Source organism: Polyodon spathula, chromosome 16 (assembly GCF_017654505.1).
Source record: "Polyodon spathula isolate WHYD16114869_AA chromosome 16, ASM1765450v1, whole genome shotgun sequence".
Taxonomy (NCBI): Eukaryota; Metazoa; Chordata; class Actinopteri; order Acipenseriformes; family Polyodontidae; genus Polyodon; species Polyodon spathula.
This window is the reverse complement of record NC_054549.1, coordinates 10331827-10359074: the sequence shown is the minus strand read 5'-3', so window position 1 is coordinate 10359074 and position 27248 is coordinate 10331827. Positions and strand designations below refer to the sequence as shown.

The following is a 27248-nucleotide window of genomic DNA, read 5'->3' as shown; positions in this document are numbered from 1 at the left end:
GTAACACTCCCCCACTAACCCGGCTTCAGCAGCTGTAGTTGGACCCTAGCGCCTGCAGGAGGCAGAGCCCAGATATAGGAGTGGTGCATTGGAGTTACTGAAGTCAGAGCAGCAGAGACTTGTACTGGTGTAGAGGAAGGAGATCTGTAAGAAGCATTACAGCATCAGCAGTCTGCGTGTGTGTGTGTGTGTGTATAGTCTTGCATGCGTTTACCAGCGAAAATTACAGCAATGGATGCGCCACTCACCGCCGCATACCCATCCTTAGACCGGGGGACGGGGAGATAAATTAACGGGTTTATTTTGTATTATGGTTTTGTACTTCTGATTTAAAAAAAAAATCGCTTTCTTTTTATTTATTTATTTATTTATTACAAATACAAAAGCTGGGCAGACAGCAATGGTTGCTCCGCAGCGATCCCAATTGCCAGCCTCATTCCAAGGGATTCGAGCATAGGAAACCCAGAGGAGGAACCGGGTGGTCTCATTTTTTGGGGGAAAACGAAAATATAAATCACAAGTGTGCAATCTGCTGTATATAGGAAGGTTCGAAAGGAAGACGGGACTTTTAATATAGCGGTTTTTTTTCTTGTTTTTTTGTAACACAGATTCATGATAATGAACTCGTTGCATTTCGCCGAGTTGTCTCAAGCATCTGGGTTCTCCGTGGTCCCAGTAGCCGGGTCTGCGAGCAGGGGTGCGCGCCCGGCGGTCACCACTGAGCTGCGAAACGACTTGGGCTCCAACATCCATGTTCTGAAGACATTAAACGTGCGGTTCCGCTGCTTTCTAGCCAAAGTGCACGAATTGGAGAGAAGGAACAAGCTGCTTGAAACACAACTGCAGGAAGCCCTCCTCCAGAAGTCCCGCTACCGACCCTTTTACACCCGGAACCAAGCGGTCCAGACCGACTTTTCGTCTTCGGAACCACCGCCCCCTGGGCTCTACCACCACTCTCGGCTGCCCGGTAACATCTGGAGCTTCACCCACGTTCGCAAGCAAGGGGAGCGGTTCGAGACGTTGCAGGGACCCGGGGTGACGTGGACGCATCCGGACGGGGTAGGGGTACAAATCGACACCATCACCCCAGAAATTCGGGCGCTTTACAACGTGCTGGCCAAAGTCAAACGAGAGAGGGACGAGTACAGACGAAGGTAAGTGGGGTCTCTCTCACTCCCACGCCTTAATGATAGTGAGCAAACCTCAAACATTATATTTGTGTGTTGAGGTATATTGGGTGTTTGTAATTTTAAACCCAGCTGCAGTTTTGCAGATTTCAATGAAACGATCCAATCCATCTGCAACGATTTAGCTAAACCGGATGTGCAGCTATGACCACAAGTTTCGCATCGCCTTATAGAGAGAACAGATTTTTGCTTCATAAAGTCCATTGAAACCTTCTGAATAACGACACGTTTAACATATTGAATTTCATGCCGCATTGTAATTTTCCCATGAACTTAACGAAAAACTGACAATTGAAAAAAATGTGACATTTCGAAATCTAACATGACCTACTGTATGGCTTCCGGTAGATTTTTGCGGTATCATTTTGTAGTTTCTTTGATTACATGGTGTTAAGAGATACATTGTGTGTGTGTGTGTGTGATTTGTTTTTTCTTAGCTATCAAAAAGCTCACTTTATTAACATTCTTTTGGGGTCGCTGCTAGTATTATCATTGGAGATGTAATCGAATTCTGTTTCCTTTTGTGCAACGTCCTGCTTGGACATTTTAAAAGTGATGTTAATACACACCTTATTATTACATTGCCAAGAAGTTAATGGATTCACAACCAAATGTTTTGCCATTCAAGGTTCCCGGGGTAAATTCTTCGCAGTTGACCTTTTAATATTTGATGCCATCCCTTTTCTTAAATAGGTTTGTCCGTGTTGTGCTCAAGTTGCACATGGTGTTAGGTGTGAAGTAAACCAGGCTGTGTCACTGTGAAGCAACTTCAGAGCTGGAAACAAGGCTGTGATTGTATATAGCTGGTTTGGGATTATTGTAGGTGACCATTTCTCATGAATTACTTTTAAACTGTTTACTTAAATTCCCAGTAATTGTGTGTTTTTAAAATGATCTTAATTACACTAAATACTGTCCAAAAAATGTACAGGTTTGTGCACCTAGCAATTACAGTGAGTTCACATGTTATGCTGTTGATGTGAAAGACCCAAGTTCATGATGAGTTAGGCAGAGTATGTGTTCACACCAGCTACAAAGCCCATGTATTCTTTAAACGCGATCCACTTCAAGTGCAATGAGCCATGTTGTGCTCTTGGTCTAGTGTCACGACACAGACCTCTATCACGATATGATATATCATGCAAGGAAAGTATCGTGATTCATCGGTTACACCCGGATCAATCGTGTCGTTCCTGAGATAGGCGTTTCTCGTTTAAATAGACTGTCTGTATTTTGGGTTAAAATGAATTAGCAGAGACTCGGAGTAGGGATCTGCTTGAGCAGGTAGTTTGGTTCCTAGCTGAGCCGCTCAGATAGATGGCAAGTATAAAGATCCCTCCTATTGCATAAATAAGCCTCCCTGTGTTTAGGTCTTCATTTGACATGACAGCAGGTACCAGTAAAGTAATTGTGCAACTATGTGGAATATGTACATGAATCCACAGCTTTCCACTTCTTGGCATGAAGTTTCAGACCATGTTTTTTAATTCACCCCATTACAGCTCATATGTGCATGTGTGTGATTTACCCAACTGAAGTTACCATTAGTAATATTAGTATTATCTTTTATAACTTGAGTGTTTTGCAGGTATGCCTTTTACCTCTGAAGACCTGACTGCACAAGCTTAATGATAGGAACCATAAAGTTATAAATATGGTGTTTAAAGTCTTGGATTCCTCAAAGCTAGTCCCTGTTTAAATAGTCTTTTTTTTTTTTTTTTTTTTTAAATAGTTTTTTTAGTTTGGATGACTTCAGCTGTCATGTTTTAATATGATCTCAGGATAGCCTGCTGCTGTTGAAGCAAGTTTTTCTTGACCAGCTGAGTGGCTGAGGCACATGCCAGGGGGACATTAAAAAAAAGAGAGACTTTCTTTTTTTAAATGTAAATGTTTGGCGGTTGTCCTGGATACAGAAGCTAAAGAGAATTAAAAAGAATACCTTTTGGAACATCTGCCCCTTCTGCTTGAGCCCCTGAAAGTCAGCTGGGGTGGACAGGACAGGACAGATGTTTTAATGGGCCAGCATGCAAAAGTAAAGCATGTGTACAAATAATAAGCTTTCATAGTCTTCATGTGTGCCTAGCCCCGGGGAACCGAACAACACATCAAACAAGCAGGTTGTATTTTATGCTTTGCAGGTATGGATTTTTTTCTGTCAGCTTTTTTGCTCCAGCAACTGTTTTTCAGGCGTGTGTGAACCACCACTGCATACTGCTGTCTGCAACTAGCAAATACCTGGTTTGATTAGACCTGCTGTTCTGCTCGAGTAACTAAAATGAGTGAATGAAAATATATTGTGTTAACTAACAGGGGTGGGGAAATCCTGTGCAAGGGCTTTTTTTTAATGTACGCTGTTAAGATTGAGTAACCCCTGTTGGAATGAATGAAATCTCAAACAGTGTGGGAAATTAAACTGTTTTTACAGTGCAGTGTGATCCATGTGGGGGTTTAGGAGCATGATTGGATACTCACAAGCCTTTGACTCAAAGTGCACCATTAATAGAGGTCTCTGTATGCAGCTTGTGGTACAATGTGGTCTGGCCAGATCCGCAATGGAATGGGGTTCGTACTTCTCGCCCGTCCTCTTGTTTACAGCAACGGTTTGACCTCAATAACCCGATTGTCCTGAAATTATACTTACAGGAACAGCTGACCTGTGTGGAGTTCTGTCACAAACCAGACAGACATAAGCTGTGCTGAGCCGGCTGTGTCTGTAATCTTCAGAAACTTAAAAAAAAAAAAAAAAATCACTTCCAGGAATAGTCTTGCAGCTGTACCATTTCCTGCAGGTTGATTTTTTTTTCCCAGTTAATTCACAGTATTAATCCTCAATCAGCCCAGGATTCTTGCTAGTTATTTTCTTTCTGTTGCTTGCTGTTCCTGTGCCATTTGGCATCACGCAAGCTCATTGTAAACCCTGCAGTCTTGTGAGGACAGTTTCACAGCCGGGAGAAGCAGGAGTACGTGAATGAAAGTAACAGTTTGAACATACATTGGTTCCAGTTCTTGGACAAAGCATAGAGCTGACAAGAGACCTCAAGAGGCTCCCAGTAAAACTTGGACTGGTTCAGACCTCTGTGCAATGGGAGTCTTTAGCCATCGCTCCACATAAAACCACAAACATGTGCTGGAAAGACCAGCCTGCAAGCCTGGGACGCAGCTTCAGCAACAGATGGAGCTCATTGGACAGCACAGGGTGTTGAAAGAGGGGGTTTGCCTGAGCACCCCAGCATATGTAGAACAGGATAGGAAACATTCTGTATCAAGACCTGGCATAGTCTTCACTTGCATAGCAGTTTGAGCCATGTGTGCTGTAATTATTGGTAGCCTAATCTAAGGGTGCATGGTTGTGTCTAACTAAGCACACACTAAAAAATGCTGTAATGTCTCAAACTGCAGTGGAGGGAGACACAGACAGGGACAGTAATTGCTGGAAGCAGCTTCTCTGTGTTTGTCTCTGTATACACTACAAAGATCCCTATTCATTCAAGCTCTTTTCTTTTTCTCTAGTGTGCAATTTGAAATATTTTGTTGAAGGGATACAGTAGCACAGTGATGTTACGAATCCTGAGAGAAGCGATAGCAGTTTTGTTGTTTCATTGACTTTAGTTCAGGGGTTCTCAAACGTGTGTGCGTGTGTGTGTTTGAGAATACATATATAGCTTCTCACATACCTGACCCAGATCTCAAAGTATTTAGGTAGATGGTAACCCGAGACTCCAGCAGTGTGTGTCATAAAAATACCCCTCCACCCTCCTCCCCCTGAGGCTTAGCAATCCATCTGTTACTTCCCCGGTGTCTCGTCTGTGATCTGGTCCTTCATATCTGATCTGGAATGTGATTAATGCAGCAGGCTCAGTAATAATCAGGGTGAAGCCTCTGAGCTGCACTCCTGTTTTGTCTCCAGATTTCAGAGGGCTCTAGGAGGAAGTGACTCTGTGCTTCCTGGGCTTTGTGCTCTGCGGCTGGGTGGGTGAGAGGGAGGGGGTCGGGTTGAGTGAGGTCATGCTTTTCCTGTGAGAGACTGTCTTGCTTGTGACGGTTCACTGGAGAGGGACTAAAGCAACCCCTCCAGTGTTGGGAAACCTTTTTTTTTTTTTTTTAGGGAAATGGTCCCTATGGTAATAGTATGTTATTTGTGTAGGGGGTGGGAACTCTTCATACCAAACACTGGACAACTGGTCATTTTGGGAAGTTTGTCTGGGAGGGCGGAATGAATAATATCATATTACAAAAGTAAAGGAGAACCTGAAACCGTTTTCCAGATATGGGGGCACGTTTATGCCGTATAGAAATGTCAAACATTGACTGCATACTGAAAGGGATTATCCCCATATAACCCCTCTTAAGGGATATTTTATAATGCAGCTGCCTATAAAATTCACTCTTGTACATCACTGCTGTGATTCTGTCTTGGTTTGTGACACTCTGTAATATTTTAAGCCTGCGTTGGGATCTCTGTTTTCCGGTACAGTGTGGTGGCCCTTTCATCTGTTAATGTATACAGGTCTTAAAAGGATTGCTGCACCGTGCATGAAACAGAATTGCAAAAAGAACGCTGTCGATTTGAAGATTAGAGAAGGACTGCTGGCTGTACCAGTTCCATTCTCTCATCAGACGCAGTTTATAAAGGAGGCTGGGCAGGAAGCACTCAGAGTCTCAGCATAAAGACCAAGATGTGACCTGATGCTCTGCCGGACAACTGATCAAAAGGCATTCTGTCAGTTTCTTTATATGCACAACATGAAAGTTTTATTGGAAAAAGGTTTGTACAGCAGGCAGGGTATTTTTGCAGTGTAAGGGGTTACTCTGTGTTAAATGCCCCGAGCAGAATCCACCTCTGACACAACATGAAGTAATACTGCGCTTATGTCAAATATTGTGTTATCAGACATTGTAAAGCTTTTTCCAGTCCCAGGCCTCCAAAAGGAAGGGTGGATATTTGTATATGTAATAGTGGCATGCACTGATAATGAAAGAAACAGCACCCTAAGGGCTAACCTTTTAATAAAAAATATTACACCTTTTTTAAGATTTATGGCTGAAAAGGAACTTGTGTATCTGTCAACAAATGCTGCTTTTAAAATAATATTCAATCACCAGAATAGATTGAAAAATAAGGTCCACAGTCCACATAATTTCCTAGTCTCATCTTGGCTAAGTGCTTAAACATAACTAGGTTTTGGAAGGGACTGATAGCATTTAGCCGTTTCTAATTGAATCAGGACAGTGCAGTAAGGTAGGTTTGGTGGGGGTGAGGTTCATATAGGGTCATTTCTTGACTAGCCTATAGAGGATTCCCTTCAAGAGTTCAAGAGTTCTTTAGAACTTAGAATGTCTGTCGTCACTGGGATCTACTTCAGTGCCCTCTAACGATATATTAAAAGTGGACCAGAGTTCTACTGCAGGAACCTGAAGGGCTGCAGCTGCACTTTACCCATTACAGAGACAGTTTTTAGGCTCTTAAGAAAGATAGTATAAATACTTAATTATTGTTTAGTTGAAAGTCTGTCAGTTGAAGAGACTTTTCCATGGATTCTTTGGGCATACTTGCTGATAATGGCAATTGTGGCTTCAAGCGACGTGCGTGCCGTAGCGCCCCCTTGATTTATTAACATTCGTACTGTACGGCAGCTTGTAGCTCTGCTGCTGACTTCATGAACTGAACCTCGAACAAAGGAATCTCTGTGAACACAGCAACGTATTCATCTGCATAAGAATGGGACCGGTTATCGCAGAGTTCTGCTGTTCTTTTTAAAAAATAAAGCTTGAAAAAGCAGGTTCGTCAGTGCAAGAGCTTAATTAATCCTTTGTTTTGCCTCATCGATTTAGTGTGGCGGAGGACAACATGCCCTTTGATTTGCAGGGATTAATGAGGGAAAAGCATTTTAAAACTTCAGAAATGCTGTGGTAAACTTTTATAAAGGTACTAAAAGTCCTGTTGTTGCTCGTTTTTTTTATTCCATTATCAACTAACCATTTTTTGAACAAGCTGTCTGTCCAGAACACCAGTGTAATTGGTCTTCATAAAACACCTTCCTCCTCAGTGTTTTATGAAGACCAGTGATGCTCTGCCCTTGGTGTAGTTGTGTCGGTGTAGTGCTTTCTCATGTAGGGGATGCAGGAGGCATGGGAAATGGTCAACCCTAAAGGCTAAGAGTTTAAGATGGTATATTAATCTCCAGTGTGAACGAGGACCCCACAGCCTCATCACTGTTTGTCTAGATGGAAAAGCAGGAGTGAAATTGTGTGGAGGTTGCAGCTGAGTCTTGCTTTGGGCAGTTCAAACCCGCATTGCATCCTGGCACTAAAGCAAAACGCTGTTTTAATTTGATTGGGCGCTTGTTGTTGTTTTTTGGGAAATAGACTGGCATTCTCTCTCTCTCTCTCTCTCTCTCTCTCTCTCTCTCTCTCTCTCGCTGTCACGCTCTTGTTTAACCCAGCTATCCTGAAGCACAGACCCGTCCGATTGGTTCTGTGTGCTGACACTGTCCTGGCACCCGTCCAGACCTCATTGAAAGACAAGATGAGGGAGGGGTTTCATAAATATGATTTTGACCCATCTCTCTGGGTCAAAGCCTGAAGTCTTGTAAGAGTGAGATTGAGCTTTCAATTTTGGTACAGGAAGTGACAAAATAGTGTAGCTGATCCCACACACACTGCTATACACTCAGTATATTCCTGACCTCCAGCTTGTGTTCCTGTAACTGCTCAGTCATCAGAGTCTGCACTTTACTCACTGTGCTGCAGACTCTTCTGATTTAAATCCAGAAGCACAACGCTGTTCAGGAATAACTTGAAGATGTGTCATTTTCACCATGAAGTAATGCTTATTTAATGAGCCGAGGAGTAATAGTCTTGAGACCACAGTCGTTGCAGCCATTGCTGAAGCAGGGAATCTCTAAATCCTGCCTGTGTCCCGATACTGTTTCACTGGGGGCCGATTCGGTATTCTGTCTGGTCGGTATAATTACGCTGTCAGCTGCAAGCAGTGTATCAGCTGTTTGAAAGGTCGTTTTCACGGGGAATATCTGCCTGGGTTATTTACATCTCACCCAAGGAAACGCGCCAGTTTGTGTGGCGGGGACGGCGAACAGCAGCTAATGAGCTGAGGAAAGTCTACAGGGCCGTGCATACTATTAGCAGCAGGGCTGTGCGTTTGCTTTGCTGAGCCCTGATAGAAACACGGGATAGGGACACAGCAATTGCTGTTTGGTATTCTGCAGTGGAATTGATTGTTTTTTTGTTTTTTTTTTAAATCAGTTTTATGCTACTTTTAGGGTTCAGTGCTGAGTATTTTCTAAAGCAATTTGAAGTGATGTGTGTGTGTGTGTGTGTGTGTGTTCCTGTGCACTGCTCCTGCACGGAGCACTGTGACGGCAGTCTCTTCCTCCCAATTCATTTAGCCTGCTTGCGTCTTGCCAGCTACCTGTGGATAAAGTCACGGCACTGACAGCCCTGTTCACTGCAGCGTCAGACCACTGCTGTGAGGCTGCGGATCTTGGGCTGGGTAAATGTAATTGATATCGCCTCCCTGTCCACTGTGTGTGCCAGTCGGCCCTTGGGCAGCAGCGTGTTTAACGAAAGCACCAGATGAGCTGCGATCAGGTGTTTCCTTGTTATTTTATTTGCCTGTCTGATAAACAACCAGGTCAACGGCCTACATTAACTACACTGCACTCTGTTAAGATTATTCAGTTATAGATCATTCCTCGTACTGCAATTTCACATCAGACTGAGGGAACCTGGTGTAGAGTGAAAATGTGTTGGCAATCGCATTGAAGAAAATGTGTTGGTGGTGTTAAACCAGTTTGTTGGAGGTGACTTTGAGGTTGCTAAGGCAACTGCACTTGTCCTTGGGCTTAAAACGATTGAATGATAAGTCATGTGCTAGAAAGTGTGGGAAAGGAGAGATTAAACAGTTAGCCACAGTAATCTTGAAAAAGAAGGTAGTTGGTGGTTGGTTGCACCTGTGCGAAGTAAACAGAGGAGAGAAAAATGAAGAGACTGATATGATGAGTTCATTTAAAAAAAAAAAAAAAGGGAGCAGCCAGTACTTGGTGCACAGATCTGAACTCCCTGCCCTCCAGCACACAGTTGCTTCCTGCAGAGATCACAAGCGGTTAGAATAATAAAGGTAAGGAGCACACATGGTTTCTGTACTGCTGCCCAACACTCCCTTTTCCCAGCTGGGCATTAGAAAGCGCAAGTCCTTTGCAGTTGTGTTTTTTTTTTTTTAAATCAAAAGACAAGTAAGCAGCATTGTTGCAGATTATATTGTGAACTTCAGCCTCTGATGTTGGAGGACAGCTGTGTGTTATGTTGCATGTGTGTTTTTTTCCGGGGGGGGGGGGGGGGTTTGCTTTGAGTGCTCCATTTCATAGAGAGGTGAGGAGCAGGTAAACCTAACGCAATTGGCATCAATCCCTGCAGGGTCTTCCGATCTTAATGAAATTTAGATTTATTTTGTCTGGTTTTATTTAATCTAATGCTTAAAGCATCCCTGATAATGTTCTTTTGATTCGCAGCACGATGCAGTATTATTAGTGTAAGGTGATTTTATTAAGGCAGCATGGTCATTACTATAACAGACTTGCCACTGGCATCTTGTTCTTGGATCTGGCCAGTAATGGGTATATCTGGGTTGCTAATGTAATAATGCTCTGCTGTTACCCAGTCGTGACGTCTTTAACCCTGGTTTAAAGTCTCCACCATAGGAAGGCAGCTGTACGAGAAACGAATCCCCCATTCTAGCCATGTCAAGCTGTGTGTGCATCGGACACGTCCCTGATATGACTGTAGAGCCCCCAGTGTAACCTGAGGAACCTCCGGCACAGAACCACTTATAACGTGGTAGAGTCACGGCTCCCGTTTGCACCAGAGTGCCATTCCACTGGGATCTGCATTCTCGTTATAAGGTGAAACGGCGCTATGGCTCTGGTATTGCTGTGTTACTGTATTGTCAGTCCTTCAGTATTTCCCAGCTGAGCCTTTTAGTATTGAGGTTATGTAATTGGTTTGAGGTAGAGCCAGCCCTGTACCTGAAACTCCAATTACTGCGAAAACATTATCCCAAAGAATTTCAGTGAATCCAGTTGGGGATGTAGACTTGTTGTTGTAATAAGCATTCCACAGCCTGCTCTGTGCCGGTACATGCCAAAAAATCAAACGCCTAACACAGAAAACGCAAGTCTGTGCTTGGCACCTTTTTAATAAGATGATTGTTCCGTTTTAGAAAGTAATCCTCTGTACGTTCTCCAAGTTCTAATCACACGCAATCCACTGTGTAAACACCTGGCCATGCCCGTCGCTTTGTTATATGAATCAGTCTTTTTTTTTTTTTTTTTTTTTTGGGAGGGAGTGGGGATTATGTGTAACAGGGCGGCTCAGCTGGGTAAATGATTACACTTGCATTATGATAACTGAGCTTTTCTTTTTTGTTGTTCTATGGATTACAGTTTGCGCCTCCATTCATGTTGTTTTTTTAAATGATAAGGATGCGTTTGTGTTGCTTATAATCTGGTTTTAAATTGCGCCATTGAATTAAAATAGCTTTTAGTTCAGGGGCTGGGGAAGTGAATTTAGCCGTCCCAGTGACTTGCTTGGGTCATTGTGGTGTCATTCATACAGACAGACATACAGTGCATTGAATCGGGTCTTACTGAGCAAGCTATTGGACCTTCAGATCCAAGAGCCCTAATAACTACTCAGCCAGGAGATTACTAAAGTAATCTAAAGTCGTCCTAAACCATTAAATTGCTGGGGCAGCCCAGGCCATCATTGCAGCTGATGGTTTTTTGTTGTTTTTTTTTTTTTTTTATAGAATGATCTCATAAGGAGTCTTGTAGATGTTGCCAGGGAAAGTTTAAATGGAACAGCACCCTTTAATTATGTTGAACAAATTCAGCAGTCTTCATAGGCATTTCCATTTTAACGCACCCTGTAATCTGTTATCTGTGCTAGCTTATGTTTGATAGATCTTTAGAGGTAAAACGAGGTTTCCATAGCTATGCATTTTAGTTTTTTTTTTTTTTAAATGCAGACTGGATTTATAGACTGCCAGGCAATACTGAACTGTAAGTTGACACCAGTGCTTTGAGCTGGTTCGGATGTCTTGGTGCTGGTGTACAGAGCGCAAAACAAAACAGAAAAAGAAATCTTTGTGTGTGTGAGAAGACTCGCCAGCCCCCTATTGTTCATCGCTCCCTGGGGTAACAGTTATTTGGCTTTGCGTGAGAACCTAATAGTTAGATTTCTAGGGGACAACAGGGATTAGTTGCCCCACCCAGTACTGTACCTTTTATACCTAATTATATAATCATTAAGAATAGGCACATGTTTGAATTGAACACTAGCCTGCTGTATAATTAAGGACATGCCTTTTGCTGAAGGGTACAGTGATTTCATGGTGCTTTCCACAGGTTTATGCCTGCTTGCCACCTCTTATGGAAGAGTATCTCAACGTTTTCGAAACGTAAAACTCACATAGGTGCGAATTTCAAATGGTGAGACCTGCAGGGAAAAGGTTGATCGATGAGGCGAGGGGAAGCATTTCTTGGTAGCACAGTCAAACAAAAGGGTGTTTATTCCAATAGAAGGGGTCTCGGAACGTTTGCATGAGTGGAGCATTGTGATTGATTTGAGAACATTCCGTGTTCTCACCTCGTACGCACCAACGAGGTGCATGAACCTGAACCCTTGGGACAAAACAAGCCTCGAGTCACCATAGTAACCCTCTGTTTGGTGTGCATCCCCGGTATGTGCTTGTAATGCGTGGGAGAGCCTGGGTGCTGCTTTTAATAGGGGAGTGAGGAATTGAGCGACCAGCTGCGAGACGGCTGTGGTGCATTGCAACTCAAGCCCGAAGCGCTAATGACGGACCTGGATTGGAATTCTTCGTGGTCAGTCTGGAACTGGAGATAAGAAGCAGAGGAATCCAGTAAAATGTGACCTTCGTGTCGGTAGCTGTCTGGGGGGCTGACCCTGCAATACTGTCTGCAGGGTTAGAAAATGTTATTTAAAAAGAAATCTGAAATCAAATGGTTTGGCAGCCTTTAAATTACATTGACCCACCACCCACACCCTTCACTGCCAAATGCCTTGAGAATCTAATCTAGCTCTTGCCAAGCAACCAATGCTATTTTATTTCCTTCTGAGTACCAGTGTTACTCGGCTCTGTTCATCGCATGTCTCTGCGTCAGGCACACAAAGGGTCGTTATGTATTTGTGTTTGTGTGCTGCTTTTTATTTGTGGATAATGACAGTAAAGTAGAGTTTGGTAGCACACTGTTAACATGTGGCAAGGACATTTTCCTGGGCAAGCCTTAAAATGATCTTCTCGCAGCCTGTAATGCTGGTTTTGTTTTGATACTTTTCTCTCTGTGTATTTTTATTTGTTTTGTTTTGTTTTGGAGGCCTGCAGTGAGCACTGGAAATGGGGTGCTTTGGCAAGCAAGGATCTCTCAATTAATCTCTTTGACAGGTTGCACAAAGGTTGCTTTGAAAGCAGAGCTCAAAACACGGCTTGAAGCGGGCAGGATTATTATTATTATTATTATTATTATTATTATATTATTATTATTATTATTATTATTATTATTATTATTATTATTTCATTTTATTTAATTTATTATTATTAAATAGCCTGGAACTGGAACTGCTTCCTTGAGAATACAATAATCCGAGACAAATCCAGGAGAAAAAGCAAAGTCTGTGATAATTCAAAACACAGCATATATTGTGTTCTTTCAGCCCCGACAAGCCACTTATGCATCACTTCAGCTAAGTGCCGTATGAATCAGAAAAAGTTGACAATTCACGATCAATCACTGCACACTGGATCAATTAAATATACTGATTTGATACGGATTTAGATCTTGGTATTTTAGTTTTTCAACCATATACAGTATTACCTGCAGCTGTGGATGCATTTTCAGCGCTGGGCTTTGTATATTCAGTTCAACAAACTCGAGCTTGGAGGAGATCTGCAGCAACAACAAACTCGAGCTTGGAGGAGATCTGCAGCAACAACAAACTCGAGCTTGGAGGAGATCTGCAGCAACGACAAACTCGAGCTTCGAGGAGATCTGCAGCAACGACAAACTCGAGCTTGGAGGAGATCTGCAGCAACGACAAACTCGAGCTTGGAGGAGATCTGCAGCAACAACAAACTCGAGCTTCGAGGAGATCTGCAGTAATAAGACGTGGGTCAGTCTTAATTGAATAAGTCTAAACCTTAGATTGTCATTGAGGCTCCTGGAATTCGCACTTATGGTCTTGAAGTGGTATATGGGGAATTAGTCTGGAACATAAAGGAGTTAAATACTACTGAGTGTAATAATATTGGATTTTACTATAATAGCAAGAACGACGTTTAACCCCTTTTAATATGGGACTAGGAAGGGAAGGGAGAACATTTGCATAGTTGGCTCATATTGTACAGTTCCATTACCCAGACATTCTGTGTGATTGTTGGGGATGATAAGCAAAGAGAGCTGAAAGCAAAATCCTGGTTTGGAGCTGTGATCGTTTAAAGTTTTAATCTGAAAATGTAAATCCGCAGTCTGATATGGTGTATGTTTTATTTTTGAAGTTTAGCATGTAGGAGATGACATTTAAAACGGATGTTTATGACTCCTGTGCTAAAGTAGCTCATCCTAGCCTAGCATGCATGCATTTGCTTAAATAGCTTCCAGTAAATCAAGTGTTTGTTGGAATGTGTCTTTGATGTGAAAGGCTTTCCCAACAATGTTTGAAAAGCCAGGGCTGGTCCTGTGAACCGTACCCGATAGTAAAATGATCAGATGCCTCAGATTCCAAGCGTGCCGTTGAGTCTGTCCTCTTACTTCTCTAGTGCACAGTATTGTCAGGGAGCTGAGCCTAAACCTCAGGAGCGGCTACAAGTGGAATTCACTTTCTTTTAAATGGAAACTGTTGCATCCTCGTTTTAGTACTTTGCATTCTTTCTACACAGATTTGATTAATCTTCATTCAGTGGTAAAAACAGGTCAAGTTGTCAAATATTAGGGCTGGTGGCTTTACCAGTGTTATGGCCGATGTTAACACCAAATTCTCATTTATATAATAATTGCACCACTTAAAAGTAATCCTTATGTTTTTAAAATAACAAAACATGTGTCAGCTAATCAGTTAGGGATTTATTTAATAATACAGTTTACCTGATCCCCCACCCCAGTACACAGTGCCATCTATGGAGTCACCTCTCCATAGAGATTAGTATATCCAATCCAATACAGTATGATACTCTCTGTTAAAAATGAAAATATTTTGATGAACCCTTTTCCTTTTCACAAGGATGTGCTGACGGTAAATATTCCAGCAGTGAGCCTTTTAGCTTCTGCACATCGTTGTGACTAATTTAAAACGGGATGCTGTCAAACCGAAGTCCTAATAATGAACGGCCTGATAGTTGGTATGACAGCCCCTTGCAAGTCTAGTGCTGCTCAGCAATCAGGGGGAGCATGTAGCATCACCATAGACTCACCTAGAGCTGCATCTAGCAACTAAACTGACAGCTGCAGAGTTCATCGTGCAATTATGATGTAGCGTGAGGCTGTCTGGGAACCCAAGCTTGAAAAGTTCTCTGTGACTTTTTAATGACAGATTGTATACCTTGATATCAGAGAAACATCTTCGCTGTCTATTGTTATACCTGGAAAAACAACCTGCTAGAACAGCAATGTAGTCAGCCGTAGCCTTTGGATCTAATTGGCCTACAGCAATAACGTACTTCAGTTACGTAGCTGAACACTGTTCAGGTTGCACTGCTACACAGAAACGTTCACCTAACATACAATGCTGCCTTGGAGATCAAAACATAGTTTTGTTTCATGTTAATTGAGACTCTTGAGCTGGTTTAAAAGGTAAGCCGCTCATCCCATGAGTAACACAGGTGCAGATTAACTTAGTCAAACAATTCAAAGCAGCTTCTATAGACTTCAGCACAACAGAAGGGTCTGAGTTTCAAAAGCCTGATAAAATATAACATACAAGCAAAAAATGATGAAACCTTGCTGGGCTGTTTTATAAAGAGTGCTTGGAGTTTATTCCTGTGGGGGTTTCAGTTTGTTATGCTTAGGGGGATTATCTAACCTCAAAGAACAAAAGAGGGACTGTCTCTGTTGTGATGGGTTTCCCCTATGCAAGTTTGAGCTCTTCTCTTCACTTCAGTCTCGCGCACAATTCCAAACTTAAACTGTTTATACTGTGACTTCCAGTTCTAACTGTTAGGCTGACGTCTCCAGGCCTGTCGCATGCAGTCATATCCCAATCGGAAAGAATGCTTCTGCAGTTTATAAACTTTATATAAACACAAGTTCAGCATCAAGGTTTTCCAAGCTACTGTGTGTGTGTCATGAGTCTCTGCTACCCTTGAGAGAGAGAGAGAGAGAGAGAGAGAGAGAAAATACCCTGGAGCTTCTGAAAAGAAATTGAAGGACTTTCACACTGGCTATTTACTGTAGAGGGCTCTCTGCTGCCATGCACCCAGACCCTGAAATTTTGAAACAAACTGAAAACCCCAAAATTGGACTGGCATTTCCTTAGGCATTTTCTACCTGTGCAGATTCGGACAGTAAAGGCCCTGGGGTCTGGGTATTCCTGCCGGTACTAATTAATCAGTCTGCTGTAGTTCAGCATGTATTAGGCTAGAATTACAAAAAAATAAATAAATAAATAACATGAGACTTAGTCGTGTTACTGGCCCATTACCCCGTCCCGTGTGTGACAGTTTGGAGCACATACACCCCCTCCGGCATTGTAATGTAAGATGAAAACATGATGTAATACATATATTTATAGTTATACAGCCAAAAGCTTTCTAAAGGATATTCTTGATTCAAACTTTATAGTGATTTCCTGTAATGAGTGTGAAGCGGGTCTGCTTTTTTATATAACACAACGTTAATGTGGATGACACTACATGTGTACAACATTTGTGTGTGTGGAAACAACCGATGAAACGTTTAGGAAGAATTCTAAACTTTTAACACTTGGAAAATGTTTAAAATATAAAGTAGTAACAGCGCTGTAATGGTATTTGTTAGGAAATCTGATAATCCGTTCTACACATAGGAAGTCAACTGACACAAACCCCTGGCCACTCACCTACATGGTGTTCAGAAAGCCAAGCAGCCATCTCCTCATGACTCTTAGATGTATGATAAGTTCACCTCGGGCTCCTGCCCTTGTGACATTCCCTACTGTAAGAGCTGTTCTCATTCAGGCTGGGTTGTAATGCAGGGAATGATTAAAAACATTTAAAAAGTAGGAACCTCATGCTATGCATAGTTTAACTGTCTTGTGTTTTATTTATGGCAGCCTTTTGAGTTATTACAGTGCTGCGTGTTTCTCCGTGGAGAAGTGTATTTGGGTGATGTGCAATAAAGACGGTGCGCACACAGCTCATATCATGCCTTTCAGGTCTGAAGTCAATTCTGAGAGTTTTTGCTTATGAAGATGTAACAGCATTCTCGACCATCTGTCAAAGTCAAAGGCTCTGATCCTAATTTACAGCTTAAAAAAACTGTGGTGTTGGAATGGTATAACACAAAATCCTGAAGCCAGATTAACAGTCAGCATTTATTAATGTGTGTATTTTGCACCAAGCAAAAACAAACCACTATAAACGGTTGCCCAACTAGCAAAACATGACTAAAGGGTCCAGGTTTTGGGGAATTGCCTTTGATCTCATAATATAAATCATATAGTTTAAGACCTGGCTACTGTATATGAGGAGCCCTGACCACACAGCGCCCCCTGATACTATGCTGGGGGTATTGCAGATTATAGAGCCGATCAAGATTAACCGTAAAGGCAGGCAGGATTCCAGGGCAGTTAAGTTCAGCCCCTGCGTTGTTTGCCATGTTGACAGTGTCTGATGTTTTTTTTTTTCCAGATGGGAGGAGGAGGTAGGCAGAAGACAGGAGGTGGAAGCCATGGTGGAGACACTGCAGGAGGTGAGTGCTGACTGCAGTGTGCAGAACATTTGAAGAAGTCATTGTCCTGCAGTTACAATATTTGGCCAGTTGGTGGCACTCTGCTATGCCAAATTATAATTCAGTGTAATTTTTTAATATATTGTACTGAATTTTGTGTCTTCAGAATGCACAGGAGTCCGAAGTCATTCAAGAGGAGCTGAATGATAAAGTGGAGCGGCTAAAGGCAGAAGTGGTGGTCTTCAGAAGCCTCATGACCGACGTGAGTATCTTATTATTCACAGGTGCTCCCATAAAACTCATAGAGATAAGGCCTTATTGTAAATCTGCATATTCCAATAGTGCTTGTGAACGCAAGGGCTTGTGTTAACGAATTGAAAATCCTAACCGGGATCGCACCAGTCGAGATGCAGCGCTTCACTAAGGCTGGTTCATACTTCAGTCTTGCGCCGCGACCACCTGGAGTTGAACTGTGCCGACCAGTCTCCCTGTGATCACCAGACAGTGGCTCGACGAGAAATTGCTCGCAGAGGTGGCTGTGTGATTTTGAGGGCTGAACCAGTCTTTACAGTGGAACTGAAGAACAGCAGGTGTCACGTGAACTAGAGCAAGAACGAGCCCAGGTCCGATGCTGAGCCCACAAGTTGTAAATATTGACCTTCAGATGCTTGTGTTGCATTGACATTTGAGGGATCAGGAATGTAAAGATAGCTTTTAATTTATATTATAAACGTGGATTAACTTGGATTCTAAACTAATTGGAAGCTAGGAGTGCAAGCACTTGTTTTCTTATCTTTTAGTGTCTTAAGAGGTTTAAATGTGTTTCAAATGTGTCAATGAATCAGACTCCTCTGAGTACAGTAGCAGTGTGTATAGTGCCTAGTCACAGAAGGAACCAGTTTGTTCCTATTGCAATAACAGCATGTCAGGAACATCAAAAGCACATTTCTAGGTGCTACATTTTTTATTTTATTTTTTTTTAATATAAAGTAGAACTTAACACTTCCAAGCACTGAGGGCTTCTGTCAATTTAAGGTCCTATAACCAATAGGCTAAATTGTTTTCAGTTAAAGTAGTACAAACACATTATGTCCCTCCTGAGTATGTGCTGGCTTCGCTCCACCCCCCTGACGACTATTGGAAGAAACTAAGCAGGACAAAGTATTGTACTCCCTTATTTGGTATTGTAAGCAGCAGAACAATGGCTTGAAAATGCAATAGGAGAAAGGATGACTCAAAGAGAAAGGTTAAGCTCCTGTCTGAGTAACTGGCAGGATTTAAAAATATACACAGCCAGTTGCTTTCAGGAAATCCTGTACTGTATTTCTCTTGTTGTTGCTGTGCTAGTCTGCCTCCCCTCCTTGCCTAAAGCTGCTAGCTGGATTGGAATGTGCTGTAGCTCTTTTGGCAGGGGCTGCATCTGGTTCCAATTTTAACATTTTTGTCTTGATTTTTAAATTCATTCACGCAACTGTTTGCTTCTGCGTCACTCCTCCAAAATACAAAAAAAATAAGATTTAAGGAAGCAAGCAGTGCCGACCTGTAGTTGGAGACCAGGCCTGGGTCTCCACCCAATCTCGGCCTCTAACCCCACGTGTGATCATTTAAAAGTCTCTAGACTTCCATGTGCCTACGTCCTGACTCGGCTGTAACTAATCGGAGCTTTGTTTCTTGCGCTGTATCATCCATAACTAGAGTCCTGTAACATGAGAAATACTAAAAGTTCAGTGACGAAGTTTCAGTGTTTCTTATGTGGGGTGTCCTGTGCCCTTCCCCATGCTATTTTGAACACCACATTTCTGGGGATAATTCATCAAATGTGATTTATTTTCTCATTACTTATGATTAAGGGTATCAAGAGGCTGCCATGGGCTGCCCAGAGTCCCGGTTTAAAGCTGATTGAACGTAGCTGGAAACATCTTGACATGAAAGTAAGAGCCCCTAAAAAAAAAAGAAACAGCATATCCCTGCCAGTGTGGAACAGCTGCAAGATCAGGTGTGGCTGAGCCTACTTTACGATGAATTATCCCCCCAAATAAATGGGGTGTTTCAAAATGACTGGGTGTTCAAAAACAAATGGTGTCAACCTCCATTACTTTAAATGCAATTAAAATCGGCAACACCGTATTGGAATGTCTGCTTAAGTATAAATCTTTAATTCTATTAATTAGTAATCAATACGTTCATTATGACAGTTCAGTATCTGGTGTATCTGTTCCACATTAGGTGTCGTTCCCCCCCCCACCGTTGTCCTAAATAATTACCATAGGTTTAAAAACAAGAGTAACGGTACTCCTTACAAAATGCATTTAGGGCTCAGCCTTTAAAGTTTTCCAAATTTATTTTCCTAATAGGAGAAAATAAAAAAGAAGAAACTGGAATGCATGTCAGTTCCGGGTGCATGCACGGTATGTTTTGTCTCTAGTTTTGTTTCGCAGATCCTTTTTTTTTTTTTTTTTTTTTTTTCTTCGAATTTGAGGGGAAAGAGCAGTGTGAAGTTTGCACTGGAGCAAAAAAGCTTAGCAAGTCGTTTCATCTCACAGTGTGCTGCTGCCGCGGCCTCGTCCTCATATCCTGTTTCTTCCTCCTCCCTTGTTTAGCAAATGTCTGACCTGGACACAAAGATCCATGAGAAGGCGATGAAGGTGGACATGGATATCTGCAGGAGGATTGACATCACGGCCAAGCTGTGCGATGTGGCGCAACAGAGGAACTCTGAGGACATGTCCACAATGTTCCAGCTGAACCCACAGAGAGCCCAGTCCGAGCAGAACAGGGTACGCACGTCCTACTTCTCGACACTGCACTGCTTTCTTTTTTATAGATTAACGTGTTGTTCGTTTTCTGTGTGCTAAATTGATACCTCACTAGGGAAAAAATAAACTAAAATAACAGTACCCTTTATAAAAGATCAGATCACAAGGAAACATGAGGAAAAACATTTGGTGTTTTAATCTCTGTACAATAAGTTCATGTATTCCTCCAAAAGCTGTATTCATCCAGTATTGGGAAATTATACATTTTGTTCCCATATAACATTCTAAAATCAGGGGGTCAGACAGGCTCCCAGCAGATTAAAACACTGAACCTTCCCTTCTGTTTGTTCCTAGAAACGTGATACCCAGATTGCTTGGCCCTTTTTGTCTTTGTGCTGGAGCTTTGCATTTTAGCTGATGGTCTGCAGAATAGCTGCTTTGCTTGTGGGAGTACTTGCCAGTGGCCAGGGGAGGCTGGCAGCCAAGTCTAAACCCCGAACTTTTAGCTTTGCAGAAGTTCAGCTGCTAAACAACAAAGTGAGAGTGAGGGGCTGCTTGTGCTGATGCTGTAACTTGTCTCCCAGCACTCAAGGAGTTTAGTATTGTGCAGTAAAGTGAATTACCAAAAGTGGTGCATTGTCCTTTCTTGTGTTGTAATGTAAACTGAGAAGGTATGTTACTGGCATTGCTGATGCCCGGGACAGCAACATTAAATGACACGCCAGCACTTAAAATTTTACATATATATGTCGATTGTACAGAATCCAACTGTGATGAAATGTGCTTGGGCTCTCCTTCAGCAAGTATTTAAGAGTATCAAAATCTGAAGATACATGGAGATGCATGCCCGTGTGCCTTTATGCACGTACGTAAGACACATCTAGATTTGTATGCATACTGATCATCCAAATGTGATTTGGTTAGAACTATTTTTACAACATATTATCGAGAGCATCAGAATCTGGGGATATGTGGAAGAAACTGTCCGCCACTCTTGAAGCCTCACGTGCACAGACCGTGTATGCGCTGTAGGTCCCGGGGATCTAATTCTAAAGGAATACATTCCCTCCTGCGTTTAGGCAGTGGTGTGCAAGAGGAAGGCGCGCAAGCCGGTTTCAGACGAGGAGAGCTCCGAGATGGAAGCAGAAAGCGCCTGTAACTCCGACGACGAGGTCCCCGGATCTCTGAACATCACGGACGAGATGAAGCGCATGCTGAACAAGCTGTAAGTGTGCACTGGCTTTGAGCTACACCCTGCAGTGCGCGCCACACAGCCTTTCAATGGGACATCATTGGAAGCCTCTTCAATAATATGCTTTCAAGAAGATTGGGTGGAAAGATAGTTTTGCCTAATAACTTTCAGCCCATCTCATGAAATACACCTTTTTTATTATTAGTAATAGCTAATTTCACCAACTTAAATGGCTGCCGAATGCCAACTTCACTAATCTTCAAGCGTCCTGATGTGGCTCCTGATTGGCTGAACATAGTTTATTGTTAAGGTGAACAGTTGCTCTAACTGTAATACTGTTTTTTAATGTGTTATAAAGAGAGTAGCCAGTCTTGGAGGGGTGGGGAATAAAATGGTTTGCACATGCACGGGCATGCCATTAATAATGCAAAATGACAGTCCTGCAGTGGCACCACCAGGTCAGATCAGGAACTGCATCTATATCAGAATGTACTGCAGCTAGAGCATCACAGTGTGTGATTGTGCATCCTCTATGGAAGGATGATTGTACTGCTCATCATATTGTGATGAAAAAAACTTGTCTCCTTTGTGAAACTCGCCTTCTGTTTCTGGGTGTCTTTCTACCAGTTTAATAGCTGGGTGTGCATGGTGTTTTAATATCCCCGTGGCTGTCGTCTCTCTCTGTCTGTCGTAGTGTCTTTCTTTCTCTGTCTCTCTCTGTGGACTCCAGTTGAATGTGGTGGCTGTTCTGTTTGTCTCCCCCCTCTCTCTGTCTCTCTCACTCTCTCGCTCGCAGAACTAGCTCAGATTCTTCATTTGTTGCCAGGCGGGAGACGTATGACTTTGAGGATGACGACGACTGTGACAGTCTGATCTGGGAAGAGAACGAGGAAACCCTGCTGCTGTGGGAGGATTTCGCCAACTATAACACTCCGGCTGCTATCGGCCCCTCTGCTTGCGCCAATGCCAACACCGAGGCTCAGGGAGAGGTGAGAGCCCCTCCACCCTTGTAAAAGACTCCCAGAGTAACAGCACAGCAAAGTGTCCTAAAGCCTAGTGAAAGCAGGGCAAAGTATAGTAAGCATTGTAAAAAATAGCTAGGTATGTGAAAGCATATTCATAAACATGGCAGATCAGGGTAAACCGAGTTAAATGCATAGTATACTGATGGGAAAATACCATGGTAGTCTTTTTATAACAGCAGCTACATTCACACTATTAAAACATTTTCATGCCTGGTGTGTCTGATAGCGTGACTTATCCTTTCTTTCTTTTTTTTTTTTCTCCTTGTTTTGTTTATGAACTCACAGGAAGAAAGTTTGGGAAGTCTGATTGATCAAACAGAATCCCTGTTCAAAACCAGAGAGCAGGAGTATCAAGAATCAATAGGCCAGATCGAGGTGAGGCAGTTTCTTTAAAACCGGTGCTGTGTCAAGGTTTCTGTGTCTCTTTTGGGTAGCTACTAGGACAGTCACTAAAAATGGTCCTGTAAGGGGTGTAATTATTTGTGTACGACACTCAGCTACTTATAGTCCACAAAATGTGTCTTCGATGATGAATAAATGTGATTCTACATATACCTCAACAAAATAACCATGATGTATTACTACACATCATAAACAGTATGGTTAACCCTAACCCTACACATCGTAAACAACAGACCAGCAGGACCTGCATAGCGGATATGCATCGTGTAGTGACTTTAGTATGTGTGGCTGCAGCCCTGTTTATCACACTTCTTCCCAGGTTGTGCTTCAGCCCCTGTCGCTCCCACGCTAACCCCGACCCTGTCTCTCCCCTCCCTCACAGCTGGAGCTCGCCACAGCCAAGAGCGACATGAACCGGCACCTGCACGAGTACATGGAGATGTGCAGCATGAAGAGGGGGCTGGACGTGCAGATGGAGACCTGCAGGAGACTCATCAAGGGCTCTGGCGGCAGGTGAACCTCTTCTGCTTTTGAATTGCAAGGCGCCCAGTGGGCTATACCTTTTATAAAAGTTCCCCAAAGTAAAAGATCTCTTTGAGCATTGCCGTTGTTGATACAAAAGCCAGCTTAAATGCCATACTTTGTGTGTGTGTTTTAAGGCAGTAATAAAATCAAGGGGTTTATGGTCGCTTGCATAACCGGTGTGACTATGAAGCAGTAATGCAAATTTGAGCAAATGATGCAAATTCTGAGCATTATACAAACTGAGTATTCGTTATTTTCAATTTTTTTTTTTTCTGCTGCTACAGAAACTCTCCATCTGCTAGTTCGGTGGCCAGCAGCGACTCAGGGAACACAGATGAAATCCAGGATGAACTGGAGAAGGATGGAGAAGGGGAAAGCTCCACCAGTTGATGAAGAATGGAACTGTGGACAAAATTTACATTAATAAGAAAAAAAAAAAGAAGACTTTAATCCATCTTTTCACTGGTGACCCTGCTTTTGTCCAGGGTTCTGAAGACCTCCTTAAACTAGAACCCTCTCCCTGTTCCACCCCCACCCAAAAGGATTGGTGCTGTACATTTCTATTCTTGTACAAAATTATTAATATCCTGCTTCAAGAGTGTATATAAAAAAAAATAAATAAATAAATGTAGTATTAAGCTGTACCCCTTTCCTTAAGCACTGCAGGTCCAGCACATCCCAGACTGGCTTACAGGTTGTCAGGTTGTGCATAATTAAGAGCAAGGTACCACTGGGGCTAAAGACTATACAGTACGTATAGCAATGTGCATATGTATCACAGTATATGTGTCCCAATTTGCCTACTTGTGTGCTGCATAATAAGATCCTAAAGGTAATTTTTAATGCTGGACCATTTAGTTAAAAAGGCAAAAATTGTGTGAGGTAGGGAGAGTGTGTATCGGTACGAACTATAAAACACTCTTCTTCATTCAAGAACCGTTTGCTCTTGCTTTTGCTCTTGTATCTCGATACAAACGATGCATACTTCTGTTACGATATACATCACGTACGTATCACTGTTCACTGATTGCCAGAGAAACTGTTACACTCCTACTGATAAGTAGTCCGGTTACACGGGGGATTGTGTGCAGCTTTATAGCACAGTGAAAACCGGATCACTTTGCTGTGTGAAATACGCAGGCTGCTCACTGCACTCTTAACATGCTAGAAAGATGGAACTTGGTTGTGTTGACAATAGACAAAACCTACCTACCCAGGTCTGCAGTGCTCAAGGATCTCCACACAGCCGATGCAGAGTAACACAGTGTTAAACTACTATGCAATAAGCTAGCCTTATTTATGGAGAGAACTTTTTGCCTTTCTTTTGCTAGGCAGGAACTTCTGGATGTGTCAGTGAAAAGAACGCTTCGATCTGTTTTACAAGTGCAAAGCAAAACAAGGGAGCCTTACCTTTTGTGTAAAGCTGCCTTTTATAAAAGGAACGGTGTCCTCAAGACTATTTCTTTATCGAGAGGGAAGGTGAGCAAAACCATAATTCGGAGAGAACAGTGTGTAGGAACTTTGTAATCGCCATGATACTGAGAGAAACATAACCGGAACCCATGGGTCAATGCATTACCAAAATGTATTAAATCTGAACGCTAAAACACATGCGTACTAGTATGTTATTGGAGATCTATGTAGGCTACCTGCCGTTTTTGTTTTCTACAGTGCACTTCGATTAAGTATGGATACAGTACTTGTACAAAGACGGTATTTGACAATCAGTTTCCATGTTACCAGTTCAATTCACTTCACCCAGTTAGGGGAGGGACTGGAGTGTGGTTTCAGCCGAGGGGCTGCTGTGATTGGATGCATTTTCTCATGTCGCTGAATCCTTCTGAGCTCTTCAGCTTGCTGATTTAAAGCCCCTAGGTGGACCAGTGATAGTCAGTCTTGTTTCGAGGGGGGAGGGGGTTGCTTCCTGCGTTGTTTTATACATGTCCCTCAAAGAAATGAATGCCAAATGGTACGCCGTTCCTTTTGAATGCTTTTACTTCAAATAAACTCTTAAAGCCATTTCTTGTATATAGAGATCTAATTAGTGTTTTTTTTTTTTTTTTTTTTTTTTTTTTTTTTTTATTATTTATGTATCATACCTTTAGTGGCCTTTTTAAAAACAAAAATGGTTGTATGTAATTTTTATTTTACTTATTTGTATATTGGCTTTCCCTGTGTTTTCTTTTTATTATTATTTGTATTCCAAAGCTTTGATTCTTAAGCATCGCAATGAAACTAATATAGCCAAAGGGAGGAGGATGGTGGTGGGAGTGTTTGTGTCTGTTAGTGGGGGGGGGCAGTCTCTGTTAACCATGCTTTTAAATCTGTGTACAGTACAGTAGTAGATATTATGAAACAGTCTTTTGTTCAAATATATATGGTCAAGGAAGGGACTATTTGAGTATTAGCCTTTTCTGAAGTAAGGGTGGAAGTTATAGGTTATACACAGTGTATGGACAGCATGGCAAGTTTTAAGTTTGTTTTTATTTTGTGCCTGGTTTTTAACTGAGTCAAAACCAAACCTACTTCAGAAACTGCATTGCGGTCACACTGTTCAACAGTAAGTTAGAATCCAAAGGACTTATTGGAACTCATAAATGTTTCACAAACGAGAATGTCTGGGTTTACACAAGGTAATGATTGATCGCTGTGGGGTTTGTTTTGTGTGCGTCTCAGTTCAGACAGTGTCATATTGACAATTTCTGTTTTTTAGGATTTCAAGTGTAAGAATTCTTACTGTACTAAGAGATATCATTTAAGAACCAGTCCTGCCTTAGTACAAGTAGGAGCTAGAGGAAGAAGAAACTTAACCAAACCTTTTTAAGTACAAATAATATAAACACATTTTATCTGTATGAACATTTCAGCTGAGTGGCCCCACTCGCGTCCGATTTAGAGAGGATGGCGTGCTGCTAGAATAGTTATTCTGTGCCTTCTCAAGGGGCTTTGTAACACAAAAAGAAGCAAAAATTGTCAAACTAAATGGGCAAAAAATAGCAAGTACACATAGCATGTACATTACAACATATCCTTAAAAGTCCAGCTGGTGAATGTCTTGCTACTGTCTGTTGCGCGGGGATCCTCATATGTATGTCATATAAGGCCCCCTTTTGCACCAGTTAATTCCTCCCTTTATTGATAAGGGGACTTAGACATAGTTTATATCCCCCACTATTGTGGGGGGAAATAGAGATCGCTCACACGAGTGAGTGTAGCTGTTTTCTGTTCAATTTGTTTTTTTTTTGTGTAATAAGGGAGATGTCTGAAAGTGCATGGACAGTAAGAAACAGACATCACTGTCATTTGGAGGGGCTTGTAATTTCTGCTGGACTGTCCTCAAGTTCTAATGTGTCCTGTTAGTCATCTCGTAGAGGCCAATAGATAAAAAGTGCTGTCCTCACTTAGGGGTAAAGTAGTTTGGGGCACACTGCCTGTGTTCGTGTCGACTCTAGGGATTCGTAGGAGGTCAAAGTCTCTGTACTTGACACACACAGTACAGGGGTGAAAATAAGACTCCCATTGCATAGCAGTTTAATCCATTCCTGGTTTTACTTTGAGTTTAATAAGACACACCTGGGCTTGTTACATACACGCTGTGGCTAATCCAGCTTGTATTAAATACTAAAATCTGGAATAAATGAATCCGCTATGCAATAAGAATCTTATGTCCATCCCAGCAGTGCTCCTGTGTTACTGTTTTTAGAAGGTGGTAGAGTCATGGCTCTCGTTTGGCCCACGTCATTCCACCAGTACAAACTCACAACTACAACTCCTGACTATAGAACTGGGGAGCAATCTACAGCTGATCGAAGCCTCTTGATTGACTGTCATGTCTGTTTTATTGAGTTATATATATATATATATTTTTTTTTTTATTATTTTATTTTAATTACATTTTTTTGTTTTATGGATTTTCGGTAAGAGTCCAACGGGGTTGGTTTCACAGACCCCGATTAGCACTAATCTTAAGTAACAAGACTGGTGCTAATGAGGGTCTGTGAAACTGTCCATAATGGAATTCATGTTATTTCTGGCGATTGTTGCCCTGGGAGTAAAGGCACCATTTCATGAAATTCTGTGGGAACCTGAATTAGCTGCCCATTTCACAAAATGTACAAGATTCTGCACTATACTGAAAACACGGTGTGTGTGAGAGAGTCGTTTCTACAGGAGCAGTGAACCCATTCAAATGCATTTTAATAGCA

At 42.1% G+C, this 27248-nt stretch overlaps 1 protein-coding gene across 5 annotated transcripts; it reads left to right on the top strand.

The window, feature by feature from the left end:
• Positions 1-83: 83 nt before the first annotated feature.
• LOC121328570 (intermediate filament family orphan 2-like) lies at positions 84-25104 on the top strand. Of its 5 annotated transcripts, none has more exons than XM_041273333.1 (11): positions 84-146; positions 609-1154; positions 17104-17164; positions 17310-17405; positions 18994-19074; positions 19744-19920; positions 20979-21124; positions 21888-22080; positions 22402-22491; positions 22901-23031; positions 23328-25104. In XM_041273333.1, the coding sequence occupies exons 2-11, from the start codon at positions 613-615 to the stop codon at positions 23431-23433; spliced, it is 1623 nt and encodes a 540-aa protein (XP_041129267.1). In that variant the 5' UTR covers positions 84-146; positions 609-612; the 3' UTR covers positions 23434-25104. The 5 variants fall into 5 exon arrangements, with proteins under 5 accessions (XP_041129267.1, XP_041129268.1, XP_041129270.1 ...); XM_041273332.1 differs by having other exon boundaries at positions 141-178; XM_041273334.1 differs by having other exon boundaries at positions 100-1154; positions 21918-22080; positions 23328-25103.
• Positions 25105-27248: the final 2144 nt, after the last annotated feature.